Raw genomic sequence first — 18,983 nt, 5'->3', positions numbered from 1 at the left:
ACAAAATTCCACTAAATTATTTTTTTCCGGTTTTAGCTATTCTTCAGAGAATGGCAAAAGTGCAGAGAAAAGATATGAAATGAGTTTTGTGGTTAGCAGTATTCTATAATTTCACAAACCAAGCTCCTCGTCATTTCGACAAATGTTGTCTTTGCATGCACATATTAAAAGCTTATTCTCTGAACCAAGCTAACAGCAGCTATCAGGCAGTTTTTAACAGCAATGAAGCCATTAAAGCCAAGATTAATCTAAAGGCATTAAGGCAGTTAATTTGATAGTAGCTATTTAAATTTAATGTAGACTGTATAAATCAGCTTTCTCTTAAAATATTCCCAAGTACCTTTGAGATAAGGTCCCCATGTTAGCTGGAACAGAAACAGCTATCCAGAGCACTCTGTATCTTGTGCTGTTTAGTTCCCAAACAGGTACTGTAGTGTGTTGGCATATTATTTATGTAACCATTACATTTTCCAGTTTCTTTCTACCTCACTGTCTCCCTCTCTCTTTTTTTTTAAGTTATGATAATCATCCATTTTAACTGCTGTTTTATCTTCCATTATTCTATCTCATTAAATAAAAGTTGTTTGCTATTTTATTTGCAAATGGGTTTGCTTAGCAAAATTTTACCCACCTTATAGGAAACAACCTGTAAATGTAGGTAGGGATGAACTAACGGTGTAATTTTCCTACATTGCAGTCAAAGCAACAATTCCATCAGATAATTATCACTGAGCATACACTAAATTCTGGTATCTAGTTTTAATAGATGATAAGACATGTGCCCAGAAGAAATTTATATTCATGTACTCATTTTGAATAACTTTGAAACTGATTTCATTTGTAAACTCGTTACTGGATCACTCATTTATCTTATGATTACCTAAAAACAGAGTCCTGGAAGATGCCATTTCAAAGGAGACAGTTATGAAATATCCAAATAAATTGCTTATCACCAATTTTACTGATGCTGCAATTTCACCAATTCACATCCCATTCAAAGTCCAGTCAGACATTTTTATAATGCAAGATGAACTTCATATGTAAGCATCTTTAAATAAATGATTTTGATGTTACTTTTCAGCCAAATTTGTAAAGTAAGTAACTTTAAACTGCAACATTTTAACATGTTTTCATATTCCAGGATGGTATAAAATAAGTGCTTAATGGTACAACTAATTAAGTTTGCCTTTGGCATTATTTATAAATTTACAACATAAAGGCCATAACGCTTGCTGCTAGTTGCCTACCTTGCTCTTTTCAAGGCCTCTTCATCAGGATCTTGTACTGTGGAAACAAGAAGCATGCTATTAAAATACTGCTGTAATACTTTAATATACAATTAACTTTTGTTCTGCTTATATGCAGCTATTAAATGTATGTGATTAAACTGTGATGACAGTTTCAGTTTAGCCATATACCTCAACTATCAATGTCTGAATGAAATATTCACCAAGCTTTAGAAATGCAACAGTAGCTTACAAACCTTAGTAACAGTTTTAATATAAATTGCTATTTTGACATTTTTTGTCCATGGAATGAATTGTAAAAAGTTTCATTTTGTCCATTTCTCCAACCCTGTTTTCTGAATGGGCAACACTCCTCCCTTTTTTGCTATATATCTTCCTTTGAGATAGAGTGGCAGGAGCATGGTATGCCACATCCATTCTAAAGGAGATCCACTTTCAGAAGTTATATTTCTGAAGTAGAGCCCATGGCATTGAAAGAAAACCAGTATTTGTCTGACACATTTGGTATCCTTTTCAATAATTCTTAATTTTAATGGATGGAATGCTGTGTGTTGATATTATCTAACAGTGGGACAGCACTCCATGATTTTATTGTCATATGTGATGCAAAGCTTGCCCGATACCATTAGTTACCAGACCAGTATGAGTTCCTCTGCTTTGTCACAGTGAGCAGGTAACCAAGGTGTTCTATTACTAACATTCTCATCTCAACACCTGATGAACTATGCACATCATAAACACACTACATAATGCCATAACATCCACATCAATGGCTTGAGAATTAGGAGTTGCATAAAATAATCTACTATTGGCTCATTTCACTCTTAATACTTTATGGTACCTTAAAGGCTGTTGTTTATTTATTGAAAGGAATGCGTGGGGTGAGGTAGGAGTACTTCTGGTAGTGTCATCTGTTTGATATTGAAACAGAAGTGAAACTTTTCCTACTCCATTCCCCCTTTATGCAAATGCAGTCTTATAGCTAGGCCACATTTTGGTTCCACTATTAAATGCCAATTTCCTGAAAGTCAATGTTCAAAAAGAATGAAAAAAAAAATGCCCAAAATACAGAAGGACAAAAAAAAAATCTATTTTTTTGTTTTCCTGGTAATCAAGCACCACTGAAACATATATAAACCAACCCCTGTGGTCACACAAACTGAAAGAAGGGAGAAATATCCCTAAAGAATTAAATAATTGATGGTGCACAATTAGAAATCTCAATCAGCAATGTTTTCCTATGAAGAAAAAGCATTTGGCATTATGCCGTTTGTCTTTCTTTTTTCCCAGGGGATGCTGATGCTTGAGCAATTTCTCCTCAAACATGTGTAGGGAAGCCACACATTTTCTTTAACTGCCTGATGCGCATAACTATTTCAAAAGGAAAGACTCCACTGGTATCACACAGTATGCTAAAGCCTCCCTCACCCTTTAATTTTCTTATAGTAATCCCAGCTGAATACCGATTTATCCATAGGAAAGAGTTAGTTTTAATAGGAATGTGGATGGATATTTACATCTGTATGCCCCTCTAAAATGTATGATTCTGATTTATGTGATTTTTCTGTATCATCATGGTGTTGCCTTCATCTTTGCTGCTCACAAAGAAGATGACAGAACAGCTACCACTTTAGTAAAATGAGTATTAATTTGGTGATAGTACTGAGACAGACTATGAACAATTTGAATTGCTCTGCTCTGAATATTGAAGTTATATTTTTGGGGTGTTATGTATTCTCTTATCATACTTATTTCTGTTTTGTGGCATAAAATGTAGAGTTACGTGGGCACTAGGTGACACAGAAACAATAACTAAATAAAGTGTGTTCTCAGGTTTAAGGATTATTTGCTTTGTGCTTTCTAGAATGTATACTTTTTAAAGTGGTAGCATACATTTAAGAGGAGCATACAAGTATAAATAACTACTGGAGGTTGTACCTGTTTCAAGTTAAAATTAAATGGCTGTGGTGGGGGGTTGGAATAATGGGAATGGTATACTTAAGACTTGGGGGAACTGCAGATCAAAGAAGAAAGCTAGCAGCAGACCACCAGGGGCACAACAAGGTGAGAGTGACGGAAGGATTCTAGTCAGGATGCCAAAGGAAAACAAGGAAGAAGTAATGGAAATGTATTTGTTGAGTGGCAGTGGAGGCCATGGTTGTGGACAAGTAAGTACTTGCACAGCTGGAGTTTGGGGACATCTAGTGCAGAAGTAGTTTCAAAAGGCTGAAGTGCCACTTTAATAAGACCCAGATCACTGTAAGTGCTGTATGGGGTAAGCATTGCTGAGGTAGTATTTCAGGAAAACCACATGTGATAAGAATCCCATGTCCCATAATAATCTTATTCTGTAATAAACATCAAAATCAAACCAAAAATACTCAAATATCTATTGTACGTAGTTTATTTTCAGATATATATCCATAGCTTACACATACAGTCTTTTAATTTCCCATCTGTTTCAAATTGGGTTAATTCCAACCTTTCAATGCTTACTTCACTGCTTATTCACAGTTGTGTTGCCGAATGGCATACATTACATTGCTGGACCATTCTCAAATGCAGTCTCTTGTTTTGTAAATAAATCCATATCTTAGTTTCTTCTTCCCTACAGTGATATCACTATGAAACAGCTGCAGGCTTAGCTGAATACTCTGAATACTGTTACGCAAGTTACAGTTCAAAGTCTTGTGCTTTGATTAATCATAACAATACCCTTGGTTATTTCTCAAACATTTAAGCAGGCACTTCAGATTTTAAGAACATTCAATGAAGTTTCAAAATGCAAATTGGTATATTGGTGAATTTTCCAATCTTAAGATGGCAAACTCCTTTCTTTTAAATGTAAATGTTGAATATAGCCTTAAAAGTATTGATTTAAAGAAAGAGTCAGTACCTGATAATACTTCTGAGCAAACATAAACCAACAGATACAACACTTGATTAAATGAATAAAGCTTGATACTTACAGCACTCTGTTCCTGTGAGCTGAGCGAGGATGCGGAAGGATCGGGACTGCAGATTGGCAGCACGGCGTGCCCACTCATCCTGCTCATGTTCTTGAGGCTTGGCTTGATTCTTAATTACAGCCTGATAGACTGGAGAAGCACTGTCTACGAGGGGATCTTTAACTGGCAGGCTACTGTAATGCAGAAAGAGGTGCACTGTGAAACTGCCATATGAGGGTTATCACCACTGTGTTTTAAAAAAAAGCAGTAAAACTGCCCCAGTCATTTCAGATATCACCCCTAGAACTGACTTTTGGGGAAAAAGAAAGCTGTAAAATTACATGGTTCCTGTTTTTTCTTTAAAAGAAATGGGAAAAATATTAGTACAGCGTTTATAGCGGTAGTAAAATATATGTGGCTGCTAAAGTATTTTTGAAGGAGGGTGCATACAACGAGATAAGACTCACATTAAAGAGGCTTGTCATCAGTCTACATAGTTTAGCAGTACAGGTGATCTACCATAATCTTCTGTCAGGTCACATATCTTGACAAAACAGTCTACTGGGCAGGTAGCTTCTTGTACAAAAAGGTTGTCCACTAAGTATAAGTCATATGAACCAAACAGAATAGCTTTTAGCAGAAGTACTTAAATGCAGCAGACATTTCTCTCTATTAATTTTATGTTTGATATACATTTAGATTTAATTCTTAAAACTTACTGTTTTGTCCTTATCTCCTAACTTGTGTGCTACTTTAGACAACATGAACAGATGGACCCTTGATCTGATGTAACTGTTACATATGTCAAAAACTATAGCAGGAGAAACATATAATAATTTTTTTTTATTTCTTTTTTATTTTGTCAGAATGCTTGTTCTGTTATATCTTCTAATGTTTAACACTAATGTTAGCACTTATGGGGGTTGTTGTATAACAGATTAGTGGACAAATGGGAAATTTTGAATTGGGTCCTACTGTGGTAACAAGCGTGTAATAGTTGGCCAAATAATATAACACACAGTATCCCGATAAATAGTGTTCACTCTAGGGAAAGAATGTCTAGTGTGGTACCACAGGAGGCAGTAGTAAGGTATGGTCTTTAGTAATGTTTTTACAAGTGACACTCTAGATGATATAGAGGAGAATTGTGCATTGTTGATGATGTCGCCAAGCTATCCTACATGGCTGCTACTCAATAAAGTGAACTGAAAGTAGAGCTGGCAAGATTTAAATAATGGTCTAGAACTTGGCAGTGACAGTGAAAAAAAGGAATCTCGGTATCTGGATGGAAAAACTCAGAAAAGGAAAGACATACAATAGCTAAAGATATACAAGCAGTCTGACAATGTGCTAAGAAAGACTGGCAAAACACTGGGCTGCCGAGAAATGGGCATTACAAGTAGAAAACAAGACATTATTATCTCTGTAGAGACAGCTGGTAAATCCAGTTCTGAGTATTGCAAGCAGTTCTGGACAATTCCTCTTTAAGAACAAAAGGAGCACATAGGCACCTCAAAAGAGGGCAACAAAAAGGTGTCATCTGCTTCTGAAGCCGTACAAAGGGATTGGAGAACACCTTGATGTATGCACTGCAGATGAATGAAAGAACAGTAGTGAGAAGACAACAAGACAGACTTTTAAGTACTTCAAGGACACTTGCAAAGGAGGATTTGCTTTCAGCACTAGCATGCATACCTCTCAGCTTCTTTGCTTAAGAATTCTGGGCAAAGCTGGCCAGCACAATGACATAGACGGCTAATGCCCTACTACTATAACCCAGGTGACCTGCATTTGATTAGCAGCTCTGGCATCTGAAGGGCTGTCAGGGAGGGATAGTCATGCTTATCCCAGGCAGAAGGGCATTTGTCTAGGCATTCCCTAAAGGAAGACATGGTGCGTAGAGGGGAATTATCCCTTAAATGGAATAGATGAATGTAGGGGAAGAGTGGTGAGTAAAAAAAATTAGAGTATGTCATGAAATACCTCCCAACCAGCAGAAACAGTTGCCAGCATGACTTTCCCAGGACTCCCCTAAGATCCACACCAGCACCAGCCCTCCGTCAGAGACAAATAACTCTGCATGTTTGCTTATGCAATATTAGTGTTGTGCTGGTAATCTCTGGTAAATATGGAAATAATAAATGAGCATTTTCCCATTCTGGATCTGTAAATAGATTTTGTGAAAGTGACTGATTAAGTTGTAGGATGAATATTATGAGCAGGACAGAGAAGCCTTAAGTAGGAGTGATGTGTCGATCATCACTTCTAGGCTAAAGCATGCTACTCATTTACTATGTGTGACATCACATGCTGAAAACATAACTGCCTGTGACATCACATGCTAAAAACATAACAGCCTGTGATATCAAATGCTGACATACTACATATGACATCACATGCTGAAAACATAACTGCCTGTGATATCAAATGCTGACATACAAATTCAAGCTACAGTCAGATAGGCTTCTGACTTTAGTCTTAAATGCTGAAGCCATTTTTGTACACAGACAGACATATAGACAGACAGCAACTATGATTCCATATGAAGAAACACAGTTATTCTGTCTGAACAGAGAATATAGGAATAATTTATAGGTTATGAGGGCAGGTCTACTAAAGACAGAAGAAGAGATATACAGCAGTGATTATTAATACTGACCTCAATCATGCAACCTGGGAAAGATGTCATGGTGATGACAAAGAAAATGATGGACTAGGTAGTAAAAATGGTGGTTTCAGTGAAAGTGGATGCCATTTTTGCCAATATGGAGATCACTGGTAAAGCTAGATCTAGACTATTAAGTACAGTTCTATAGGCTTTAGAGAAGAAAGGACTTGAGGCTGATCGAGAAGATATGGGGGACTGCAGAATTCTAAGTTGGTCTGGAAGGTGGGGAGGCAGAAGTTTAGAGGATAACTGCAGACACAGGACATGTACATTTTGAAAGACAGAAGAGAGAGGGTTATATGATGGGGTTAAGGGACAGGTCAACAACTGAGGAGGGTGGAGGGATGGTAGATGGCAGACTAATGTCAGACATGGGGAAATACTTTTTTTGCACATAAGGTTAGTGGTTCTAGAATCAGAGACAATGAAAGAATGTAGCCTGAAATGCAGGATAAGTAAGCCTATAAATAGGTGGGGGTGAGATTATATGAGGAGGGATGGCTACTTAAGATGTGGACATGATAAACAAATGCAGTGGGCACCATGGAAAAATATGTGGAAGAACAGGAAAATACTCAAATACAATTTACAGGAAGAATAAGTGGTATGGTAAAATGTAGTTGTAGAAACCAGTTTAGGGTATAATATTTGTCATATGATATTACACAGAAATCTGTAAGGAGATTTATGCAGGTAGAAAAGACTTTTGGTGGGTGTGTATGAAACTGCAAAACAGGAAAAGCAGTGCAAGTTTAAAAATGATGAAAGTTCTAAATAACTGGAATACACTGACAGCTGCAGTAGTGTTCATATGCTTTGAGTGATTTTAAAACTGATAAATAAGGAAATGGAAGTGAAGAACTACAGAAAGTAAAATAAAGGATTTCTCAGTATTCCACTACCCAACCAATTTTTTTGCATCTGCATAACTGATGAGTTATAAGTTTTTATGTGTGCATATGATTAACAGCAGTGGGTAGGAAATATTGTGATCATATCACAGCGCAGCTCTTAATGACTGCAATCAATGCAAATAAACTGTAGGCCGTACATCTGCAAAATGCAGTGGCAAAATTCACATTTTACTTGTAAACATTTCACCGGAATACACTGAATAGTATTCATGTGACTTGTTTCATGCAATAGAATGGTAAATGATGATTTTAGGCCTTAAATTTTAATAAAGGTTTTCGGATTGAAAAAAAAATCAAATTTCACGTGACACTTTTAAGTGCCAAATGTCAGCACTTTGAGGAAAAAAACAAAGATTAAAGGCAAAGTACATGAAACTGGCAAAGAGCAGATATTGTAAAGCTTTGCAAAGAAATGCAGGTGAGCAGTGCACATCTAAATGTGGTGACTTGACACGCACAGTAATACAGGTAAATTCACACACTTCATAAGTCAATATCAGCATTCATTTCTTAGTTCATAGTGATGTCAGCACCTGCCCATACTTTGCAAGTATGCAATAATTTGCTAGCATATAGGATTATGAGTGAGTCGTTGATCATAACCTGCTTATTATTTGTTCAAGACATGGATACCATAAAATTTGCTCGAGAGGTGAATCTTGGCATCTGTGTTGTGAACGAATAATAAAGGGTTATGATTGGAGACCTGATCACAATTCCTTATAGTGCATTGGAGCTTTTTCTGCTCCCTGTACTACTAGTCACAAAAAGTGCTAAATGTTTTGCTGTCAGAAAGGGAGTAACACACTTTCTTATGTTACAGAAAGTTAGGGACACAAACACATTTGTTTTTTATTCGGTCACTGTTGTCTGCTGATCAGTACTGGCAGATTTAACTGCCTAGAGCAGTAAAAGATTTTAGCAGTTAAAGCAGGGTATACTTATAACATTGTGTCACACTCTGTAGAAAAGCTTAACTGACTTGTCCTTTTCCAGATACTGGAGCCTAATCATTGTTCTCTGTGTGCGACAATGTATATTATGATGTAAACTGAAGAGCACTTTACAGGTCAGGAGATAACAGACAATTCAGTGCTGAGTGAAGGTAATATTTCATTTTTTTTCACTACACAATGTACTGCTGCTTTAGAGTACTGTATGAAGCAAATGTGAAAACTGACTTCCACGTCAGGATAGCACCTTAGTATTTAGGTAGTACGTATGACAGAAATAATCAGACAGTGGTCTTCATAAATCAAGACCAGCAGCCTCATTTGTCTTGTGGTCCTGATGAAATGAAAAGGCATGCATAGCTCTATTACAGGTTGTTTTACTGTCTGCTCAACTCGGACGCTTTTTAGAATCACGGCAGATTGCTTCTAGAAGTCTATTGTTTTGCAACATGGGCAAACAACAGTATTTCTTGACTATTTAGCATTTACAAGTTTTTCTTGAGTTATTAAATGTACTCGCATTTTGGGACTTTTACCTATATTATGGATTAAAATGTAATCAATTAAAACCATGTAATACATATCAATTGGTAGCACATTTTATGAGGACCGCATTTATCAGGGACACAAACTATCCAAACTACATTAAGGCAGAAAGAAAGGTGTCGGTTTTCCCTCATACATGGCATTCAGTCACAGTTTCAGTGGAATCACACACCGACATTTAAATGTAGAACTTTGGTGGAAGGGGACATCTTGTGGTATAAGCAGAGCATAATTAGCAAACCACAAAGCTGCATTATAGGCGCAATAAGCTTAATTCACTTATGCTAGATATAATGATTTTTACTGTCATTCAGTACACAAGGCAAGGAGGATCACATTCTCTGTGGGTTGTACAGATTCACTGTGGACTTGCTATCCACAAAGGGCCACTGTCACATTATATGCAATAGTCTGTGTATAGTATTTTAATGGAATACATTAATTTGTTTTGGATTTAAGTAACTGTATGCTACATGACCTATTTATCACATTTTTAGCGAGCAGAGTGAGTATGTTTGGGGGGGTGAATGTTTGATTCAACGAGATGGGAACAGAAGCAATGTTTGTTAATGGGAAAAATAATGCTAGTACCATAACTTGTCTTAATTGCAGCTTTGTATTTAAAGGTTAGTCCTGTAACTCCTTTTCCTAAACATTCTTTCTATTAAATATATTGTACATGTGCAGGCATAAAGCTATTCCCAGGAAAGAAAAATGGCAGTTAAAAAAATCCAGAAAGCAAATAAAGACAGTGCACTAGTTTTGTTAACTATTTCTTATTGCACAATAAACCTTGCCTCTGTAAAAATGAAGTTCTTGAAAAAGCATGCAACAGTTGTAAACTTGCTTAAACTTTCATCAGTCTATCTGAGTATAATCGGAGCATGTGATAACAAACGCAACTTATTTATACTGACAAATATAATCAGTTATACAATCAGCAAACTGTATTATCAAACAAGGAAAGACAATAAGGCAGTTACTTAATAAAATGCTTGGTTCTTGGTATATAAACAAGGTCAGAATGTGAGATAAACATTCCAAATATAACTTGTAGACATATATTTACCACTATATTGCCTTAAAGCAGACTTTCAAACCTTCTCAAAGATTAAAAACTGTTTAATGTACATCTGCAGCAAAGCTAAGAGATGAAACTGCTCCCATTGGGATGACTGCCAGACACAGAGCAATGTTTATACCCTCTCATGTCTCTGACACTATTTTTTTGGAAGTGGAACATTCATTGAAATGATGTATCTGGTGCATCTTAAAATAACTGGTATGCAGTGGAGCTAATTGCATGGATAATATTAAATATATTGTTATTTTGCCTTGAAAAAAGAGTAGTCACTGACAACTTAATAGTTCTGCGTCATTATCATCTCTGAGGAGATTAAAATGTCTGCTTAAGGCTATAGCTGAAGAATATACTTGCAATGAAAATTATATAGTCTTTGTAAAGATACACATCTTTCATACTGGTTTCACTATTCATTTGCACCTATGCATACAGAGGCAGAAAACAAAACTCTGTCTTATAGCATAATGAATGACATTTATGACAGCATAACCCCTGAGGCAGACATGGTGATGTTATGCTGATGGGCTGAAAAATACTAAATAAGGATCCAACCGCATCACTAGAACCACTTTTTTTGTTTCTTCTTGTGACATAAATTATTAAAAGGGAAAAAAATAAGTATAATAATATGCTCAGCTTTAAGGACAATGAGACATTTTGATGGAAAACTGCAACAAAGAATTAAGGCTGATAATTAATTTGTTAAGAAATAATAATGGATTATAAAATTATAAGAACCAAGTAGAGACTTCAGATCTGGAGGGAGATTCCCATGGCACTATAATTTGGTAAAGATTTAGGAAAAATGACACAAGGTCAGAATGCAACAATGAAAATACAATGTCAGGGATGCTTGTAGGTATTACACCTAGAAAATAAAGGATAAGTTAATGAGAACAGGGTCTCCATATGACATGCACGTTCCATTTTTCCATTTCAGTAGTGGAGGCTAGTGTACATGATGTTAGCAAGGTGGGATCCTTGGTATGACTGCAAGGATGAGCAGATAGATCCTCATGGTATCCATTGGTCCAGGATGTGAAGTAGTGGTGGTTTCCTTCTAGGATGCACAGTCAGTGAAACTGACAAACTTTATGCTAACATGGTATACAGGCTTGTATATCGTACATTTTATGTTGCATCTGCACCACTTTCTCCGTGTCCATGCAAGGGTTAAAAAATGTTTCATTTTCCTTCCATATCCCAAGGAGATGAATCTGCAATACTGCCTGTAGGTATGGATGCTGTGTATATGCATCCTGTGATGGGATGGGATGAATCCATGGATTTTTTTTTTGGTCTTGTGCTTGGTCATTGATGTGAAAGACTTGAACTCCCCCATGACTCTAAAATGGATTAAGGCTGTAATAGCAGTGTGTGTGAGTGTGTGTGTGTGTGTGTGTGTGTGTGTGTGTGGACGGGACAGATTTACGAAAGTGCACAAAATGCATTTTAAGGCCCTTTTTTTTCTTTTTCCTTAAGGAGAAATATTTGGAATGTGAACTACAGCACACTGTTTTGTGAGATTATGTTTTGTGTTATACTGGTTTGTTGGGATGGTTAGCAGGGTGTTTCAGCACAAACGTTTTTCAGATTGGTTTTATTAAGATCTGGTAGTTAATGCCTTTTAATGCTGGAATTGCTTTAGTCTTGCTTTGAGTCTAAATAATCACACTTAATTGATTTCAATCTCCACCAATTGTCTTTTAGCTCTACTAGCAGTATTCAGACATTCATGACTGATGTGACTTTCTGTGTCTAAAAAGGATGCAGATTTATTTTTTACCATCTTTGGCTAAAGTACTTGTTATTTTCTGGTCATTTATTACCCTCATGCAATTGTATGTATTATTTTACTAAACATTTAGGAAAGAAGTTGGTCCCAGTTACAAATGCATCATATTCTCTTGATTTGTTATTCATTTTAGGCTTGAAGTTTGTAACATTTAGAGAGCTAAGCATGCAAGCAGACTTGAAGCTGAGCCCATCTGCATTACATGCAGATGTAGCTGGAGAATATGATGGTCTGTGAACTCTAAGTTAATTTGGTCATGGAAATTCAGTAATGCTTGGAAATGTTTGTTGTCAGAGTGGCAATGTTTGTAATCGTGATTGAAGCCCCCCATATGTGAATGCTATTATCTCCTATTTTAATAACAGTGCACTAGTAAGGTAGTTTTACTGCTCCTCAGTAGTCAGACAGGGTTCGAAACACACCCTGATGTGAAATTCTTTTTTTTTGTTGCACTTTTTATGTGCAGGAGTTAGTATTCACAGATTTTGTTTTGTCAGACTCCCTTTTAAATATTTTAACACAAGCATTCTAATACCCAGGCTGCTCATACCACAACCTGTTTTTTTTTTTTTTTTTAGCCATGGCAAAAGGTGAACTCTAGTAAATGTATTACTTGTGTGCATTTCCATAACGTGTGTGTGTATTTGTATGTACACACACACACACACACACACACACACACACACACACACACACACACACACACACACACACACACACACATATATATATATATATATACATACACAAACACACACACATACACACATACATACATACATACATACTTACATGCACACTTCGGTCCGAGAAAATTTTAAACTACCTGCAGTCTTGTTACATTGCAAATCTAACATTACCACATTTTTTGTTGTTTGTTTTTTGGAGTAATTTGCATCGGCCTGATGATCTCTTAAAAGATACTATGTGGTAGAGTGCTTCCCTTTCAGTATCTGTAGCTGTCAGGGTGTCCAGTATAATCTGTGTAGTGCAAAGTAGTGAGACAGATCACGCATCTCATGGCAGGCTAAAGGACACTGAAAGTTCTACTTATAGCAGTAAGTCTGCAGACACAAACTGAAGCTCAAGATTTTACTAATAACTCAGAAGTCTCATTTTCTCTACAAATTTAGGGGTAGTCTTCTCGAGAACTTCAGAATGTATGGTGCTGGGAAAGAGGTCAATTAAATTTCTTAGGAAGCTTTCCTTGGCCCACTCGATGGTGATGTTTAATTTTAGGGCAAACAGATTGTGACCTTAATTTAATGTGAGGAATTTAAGGGGCAGTAACCTGCTGAGAAGCTGGTGTCATCTGCACCAGAATAGGCAGAGAAATGTTGTGAGAGTCTTCAGCAGTAATGTGTCCCTTTATAGAAGCAACATTAAACATTTTTTACCAGATCAACTTCTTTCTTTTGAGCTCTTCAGATCACCCATGTAGTAAAATAGACAGAACATAGTAACACTAAAAGAAAAGTCTAACAGTGCACTAAATAATACATTAAAGCAGCATCGAGAAGGCTGTGGATAGTTTCCACACTCACATATGCATGTGTGAGCACAGGCATTTGTATGCTGGTGGATGTATGTGTCTGAGTGTCACATTTGGGATACTGAACCAAATAAATATTTGTGGATGACACCATGAAAAACAAAGTTAAGGAAGAGGGGAGTGGTTTGTCAATAAGACATGTTATTGTGTAAAGACTACAGGCTGTGTCATCAGTGCCATTCAGTCACACTATAAAGATATTTTCTTCTGCATTCTTTAATCCACACTCCATTGAGACTCATAGCATGAAATGAATAGTGAAAGTGGTTCCTGAGAAACATGTCTGTAAACACTGTTACAACACAAAAACTTCTGGCATGAGGTGCTGTGATTTAAATTAACTCGTGTCTTCATTACCATTGTTTAGTCACTGCTATTCAAGTTGGCTGTTTCCAAATTACCTTATTAGCAGTCTAAAACCATAAGTTCTGATATACTGCATGTACAGAGTTAAAGTTTCACAACTTGGGCACAACCAACAACATTAAATGAACTGTTTGCACGTGATGACTGTGCCTATAGATCCCAGCATGCTTTGAGATTACCAAATGCTTTTAAAAGCATTGTGGCTTACCTGTGTCTTAATGTGCCTTTGCATTGACCTCTGTATTCTGCCTCTTTTTTGTTTTGTTACAGAAAAAATACAGCATACATTTTTGGTTAATTTAGCACTGTATGTTTTACATAAACCACAGTAATCGAATATGAAAGTGCAAATATTATTAAAATTCCAAGACCAGTCTGAAATGGGCTGCTGCTGCACATGGATTTTGTTTGATTTCATTTATTACTTACATGTGCAGTTCAAGATCTTGGTCATCCTGACAAAAAGATTTTGACTTTGTTATTTAAGAACCTGGCTTACAGTATTTTCTCAAGCTCTTCTACCATGCTAATACAGACATCATAATTAGTTGTGCCTTCTTACTGGGACAGTGATTCCAATCTTCCAGTGTCGGCCCCTTGTGGAAGTTACAGATGGTCTCACACTGTTGCTCATTGTGTGTCTCACCCTTTGGGTGTTATTGGGTGGGTACAGTGTTGAGGAATGAATAGGTTAGAAACATTCTATGGCAATAGTATAATACTGTCCTAGGACACCCCCGTTTACTCACTGGTCCCATGCCTTAACTGGAATTAGTCCAGAGAGAGGTGAGAAAGACAGATACATAGACTTGTTGATTGAGGAAATACAGTAGGCACAGTTGATGGCCAGATGTGTGGGAGCCAAGATAGCTTCAAAAAAGTCATAATAATCATTTTGGACTGCTCCAACTCTAGTTTAAATATGAAAAGAGAGAGCACAAGCTATAAATCACAGAAGAATATTATGTAACCCCTTCTCCTAACACATTCCACAAGCCTCCCTTTGCTCACCTTTTTCACTTGATATATCCAGTGGCTGATACAGTATTGATTAACCAGCACTCCCCACTTCCTCTTTTTAACTGCCTCAATGCATGTCCGAGGTTCTGACCCTTCCTGCAGCTGCTTCCTTTAGTCTAATATATTTGATGCCCTTCTGTGATGTACGCAGTGCCCTCTCCACTCTCTCATTCCTAAACATCGCATAGTCTCGTCACTAATTCATGTTTTTATGGAACCAACAGTGCCCTTACCATCCTCCTGTACATCTAATTGGGGTTTCATAGATTCCTACCCAGCCTTTTTATATTGCTTTGTAATACCATCTAATTATGCTCCAATTGTTTCTTCTTTGTTTATTGAGCTATAGCTTTCCACAATGGCAGTAAGTAGGAGTTAGGATCTCCATCTCAGAGCTGCAGAGTTTGAAGTTCAATCCTGATATCTAGTTGTTATCTATAAGAAGCATGTATTGGGTGTGATTGTTTGAAATGTCAAAACTTCAAAACATAAGATTGTCTAAAACATTTTGAAAAATCAAATTACTGAGTACCCAAACATCAAACCTACAAAGATCCAAAAAAATAAAACTATTTCCTTTTGTAAGTTTTAAACTAAAACCCTACAACAACATTCACACCTAATTTGAATAGTTCTAGTTTTACTGAAAATCTAAGGTATAAGGTTAGAGTTAGGGGCAAGGGAATAGTTAGGGCTAGCGTGCATTACTATGTGGGCAGGAGGGGGGGTTGCCCTCATGTGTCTCCTTAGTAATGCATGCTAACTCTACACTTCACCTTAGAAAAAAACACTTTTTGTAACACTATCACTACGTAGGACAGCTCGGACATGCACTACATAAAAACACACACGATATAAACATTAAATATATCCCCTTACCTAGAACTTACTTTAATTGTAACCTGCAAACACCTGCATACATTCTTCTATCCCAATACAAACCCACTTACCAGCTCCAACAAATAGGACATTTGACAAAACAGTCATTGGGTAAAACAAATGCTTGCAAAAAGTGTTCAGTGAAATGAAATGCACCCATATATTACATTTGTTTTTGCCTTTGTAGCTCAGGTCATTGCTGAAAATGGTCTGAGATCTGTTCACTTACTCATATAACAAATTAATTAATTAAAAATGCAGTTCCTACTAGATGAAAGTAGAGTCACTTCATTGGTATTTTTTTCTGCAAGATTTCTTTTCATCCTTCTCTACCACTCTTAAGCCCTTTGGTTCTCCCTCACTATAATAAAGGGTATAATTTCATCTTGTAATGAAATCTGTACATATATGTAGGTAATTTTCCCCAATGGGTATTTTCTCTATAATGTTAAAACAAAGTGGAATGTACATGTAGAATGTGTGGTGTGCCAACCCCCATTAGGAAGTTCAGGAATTCTTTTCCCTGCAAAATGAAACCTAAGGCACTTTGTAAACCAGAAGGATCAGTTTGTTTTATGTCTGTTATCCATGGAGTTTATTGATGGATGCATTAAGTATGCCTCACCTATAAAATAAGTTAAATAAAAATATTCAATTTCTAAAAAGAATGGAAGTAAAGAATTGAGTTCTTCAGCTGAGAAATATTGATATTGTACATACTCACTGCAAGATATATTTATTTATTTATTCATCTTTGTTGTTTTGTAAATTATACAAATGAATATCAGAAACAAAACAATTTGACGTTAAAAAAAAAAACTTTGTCTGAAGAAAATCGTTTTTGTTAAGAACTACTGTATATTTTAAAATCCTCCAGATGGTTCACTTTCCCACACGATTCTAATAGAAGATGTAACAAATTTCAATTTGTCAGAATTCTGGAGAAATTCTGCTGATGCTATTTAACATTCTGCTGTACCTCCCAACAATTCCCAAAAGCTTGCAAGCCAGCATCTTAATGTTCCCCTCAAAAATCAAAGGAGAGTGACTTCAGGCCCAAGAGGGTACGATTTGAAGAGTAGATTGCTTTTAGATTTAATTGCCATCTGCCATCCCTTCTACAATTGTTAAGTGAAAATTAGTAATTTCAATAATCGACTGTCACTTAAAATTGTTCTTAATAAATTTTCATGTTACAATTTTGAAAAATGGTGTTGCACTGTTTTTGAATTTTATTACTGGCGTTTTAACATATCTTGTCAATCCTGGTTAGCAGAAGATCATACTTGTCATTTCCTTGTCATTTATTCCCGAGTCAGAGTTAAGCAGGTATAGATTGACTGTCCACATTGCAGATTGTCAAAATGCACTGTCAGCTGAAAGAAGATGGCTAAAGCCAGAGAGCTGACTTTGGTTTTAGTAAGGGTAATACTTCCCACAGCCCCTTACAGGCAACTCAACTCTGCACCTTCCTCTTGACACAATTAAGTCTAAGGTTTCAACACCTTGGGGAGCGGAAACCCCTTTAAGGTTTATAGCCTTAATCCACTGGCTATGCACTCTTAGCCAGCTGCTTCTCTATAGTCCAGGGTTTGAATCCCTTGGCTTCCATATGCAAAGTATATATGGCTTTGTGCAAGTCACTTAAGCAGACTGTATGTCTGGGCTGAATATGAAAATGTTTCATGTGGATAATATCAGACCCCAAAATAGGAGACCCAACAGCAGGGCCAGTATTCTTTGAAAAGTCATGGAGGCAGTCACAAAGATGCTTATCTGTAATGACAATTTATGTACCCCATACTTAGATGTCAAGAGATTTGCCTAGAATACAAGACTCAAAAGATGAGTCTTAATGTCTGCATCTGGAGTACATGACCAGCAATGTTAGGATGGCAGAGACACCATCATAATTGTCTGTATAACATGAAGCTTTACCTGCTCCCATGTGCTACTTATGGGGGAAAAGTGTAGGAGCGCTGAGTGTTTTACAGCTTTGAAAGATGGAATACTCTTACTGCTGCCACACAGTGAATGACCACCACAAAAGGATGGTGGGAAAAACCACAAAGAGCTTTAAAACAAGTTAAACAGTCAGCTTTCAAAAAAGGATGATGAAGTGTTTAACATGTTTTAATCTTCTAACATATCCCTCTGCACTTCTTTCTGTGGTCCCCCCTGACTGATGTTAATACTCTAGCATGACACTAGAGGTTAAAAACAGAGAGAGATGCTTAACAAAAACTTGGTACCACCTTTCTGATATCAGAAAGGTATTTAAGAATCTTATCTTTTCACCAGTTTTGGTGCATAATTGCAGTGCTCCATGCACTACAGTATAATAATATAGATGATTCATTTGCCATATTTTCCATTCCAACTTTTACATCAGAGTCAAACTGTTACATGCAGTACATTACTGTATAAATCGAATAGTTGCCTTAAAATACTATAAAAAATATTTTAGTGCTTGGAGAGTCATGATTATGCTCCAATGTCGGAAAAAAGACAAAACTAGTTAAGCAGTACTGTGTTGTGAGAACCGATATTAACAATGCTTAGAAAGGTGCTTAATTGCTAAGCATCTTTCTAAGCATTGTTAATATCAAGTGTCATGGTAAGCACCAAGTACTCTCAGTGCCAGCCTCTAAATGACGGAAGCAGAAGTAAACACTGCTTTGTTTCTATTTCTTCCAACTTTCCCTGTCCCTTGCAAACTTCTTCTATTTTCTGGTGAATCACTAAGAATTACTATCAGCCAAATAGATTGACTGTCCATATTGCAGATTGTCAAAATGCACCCATATATTACATTTGTCTTATTGTTCATAATGATGCAAAATCTGTCTTTTTATTTAACATTTAAGTGAATTCAGACAATATTTAAAAACGTTGCCTAGGTTTTATCATTTGTCCCACCCACAAATATTAAACAATAAGATGATAGATCATTATCTGCTACTGTCTGACAGTAAACATTTTGCGTTTTCTTTCTCCCTTTTTTCTGTTAT

The 18,983-nt window shown here is 36.5% G+C and overlaps 1 protein-coding gene across 4 annotated transcripts in view; it reads right to left on the bottom strand.

Moving 5' to 3' along the window:
• Positions 1–18,983, bottom strand: part of LDB3 (LIM domain binding 3) — a 740,470-nt gene that overhangs the window by 398,963 nt on the left and 322,524 nt on the right. For all 4 annotated transcript variants that reach the window (XM_044056591.1, XM_044056595.1, XM_044056593.1 and 1 more), the window contains 2 exons: positions 4,217–4,389; positions 1,248–1,284 (listed from right to left, as the gene is read on the bottom strand). In XM_044056591.1, coding sequence (XP_043912526.1) covers positions 1,248–1,284; positions 4,217–4,389 — 210 coding nt within the window. The remainder of the gene's footprint in view (positions 1–1,247; positions 1,285–4,216; positions 4,390–18,983) is intronic.

Source organism: Protopterus annectens, chromosome 14.part0 (genome assembly GCF_019279795.1).
Source record: "Protopterus annectens isolate FY-2018-M chromosome 14.part0, PAN1.0, whole genome shotgun sequence".
Taxonomy (NCBI): Eukaryota; Metazoa; Chordata; order Ceratodontiformes; family Protopteridae; genus Protopterus; species Protopterus annectens.
Note: the sequence above shows the minus strand (reverse complement) of the source record. Positions and strands in the feature narration are given on the sequence as shown.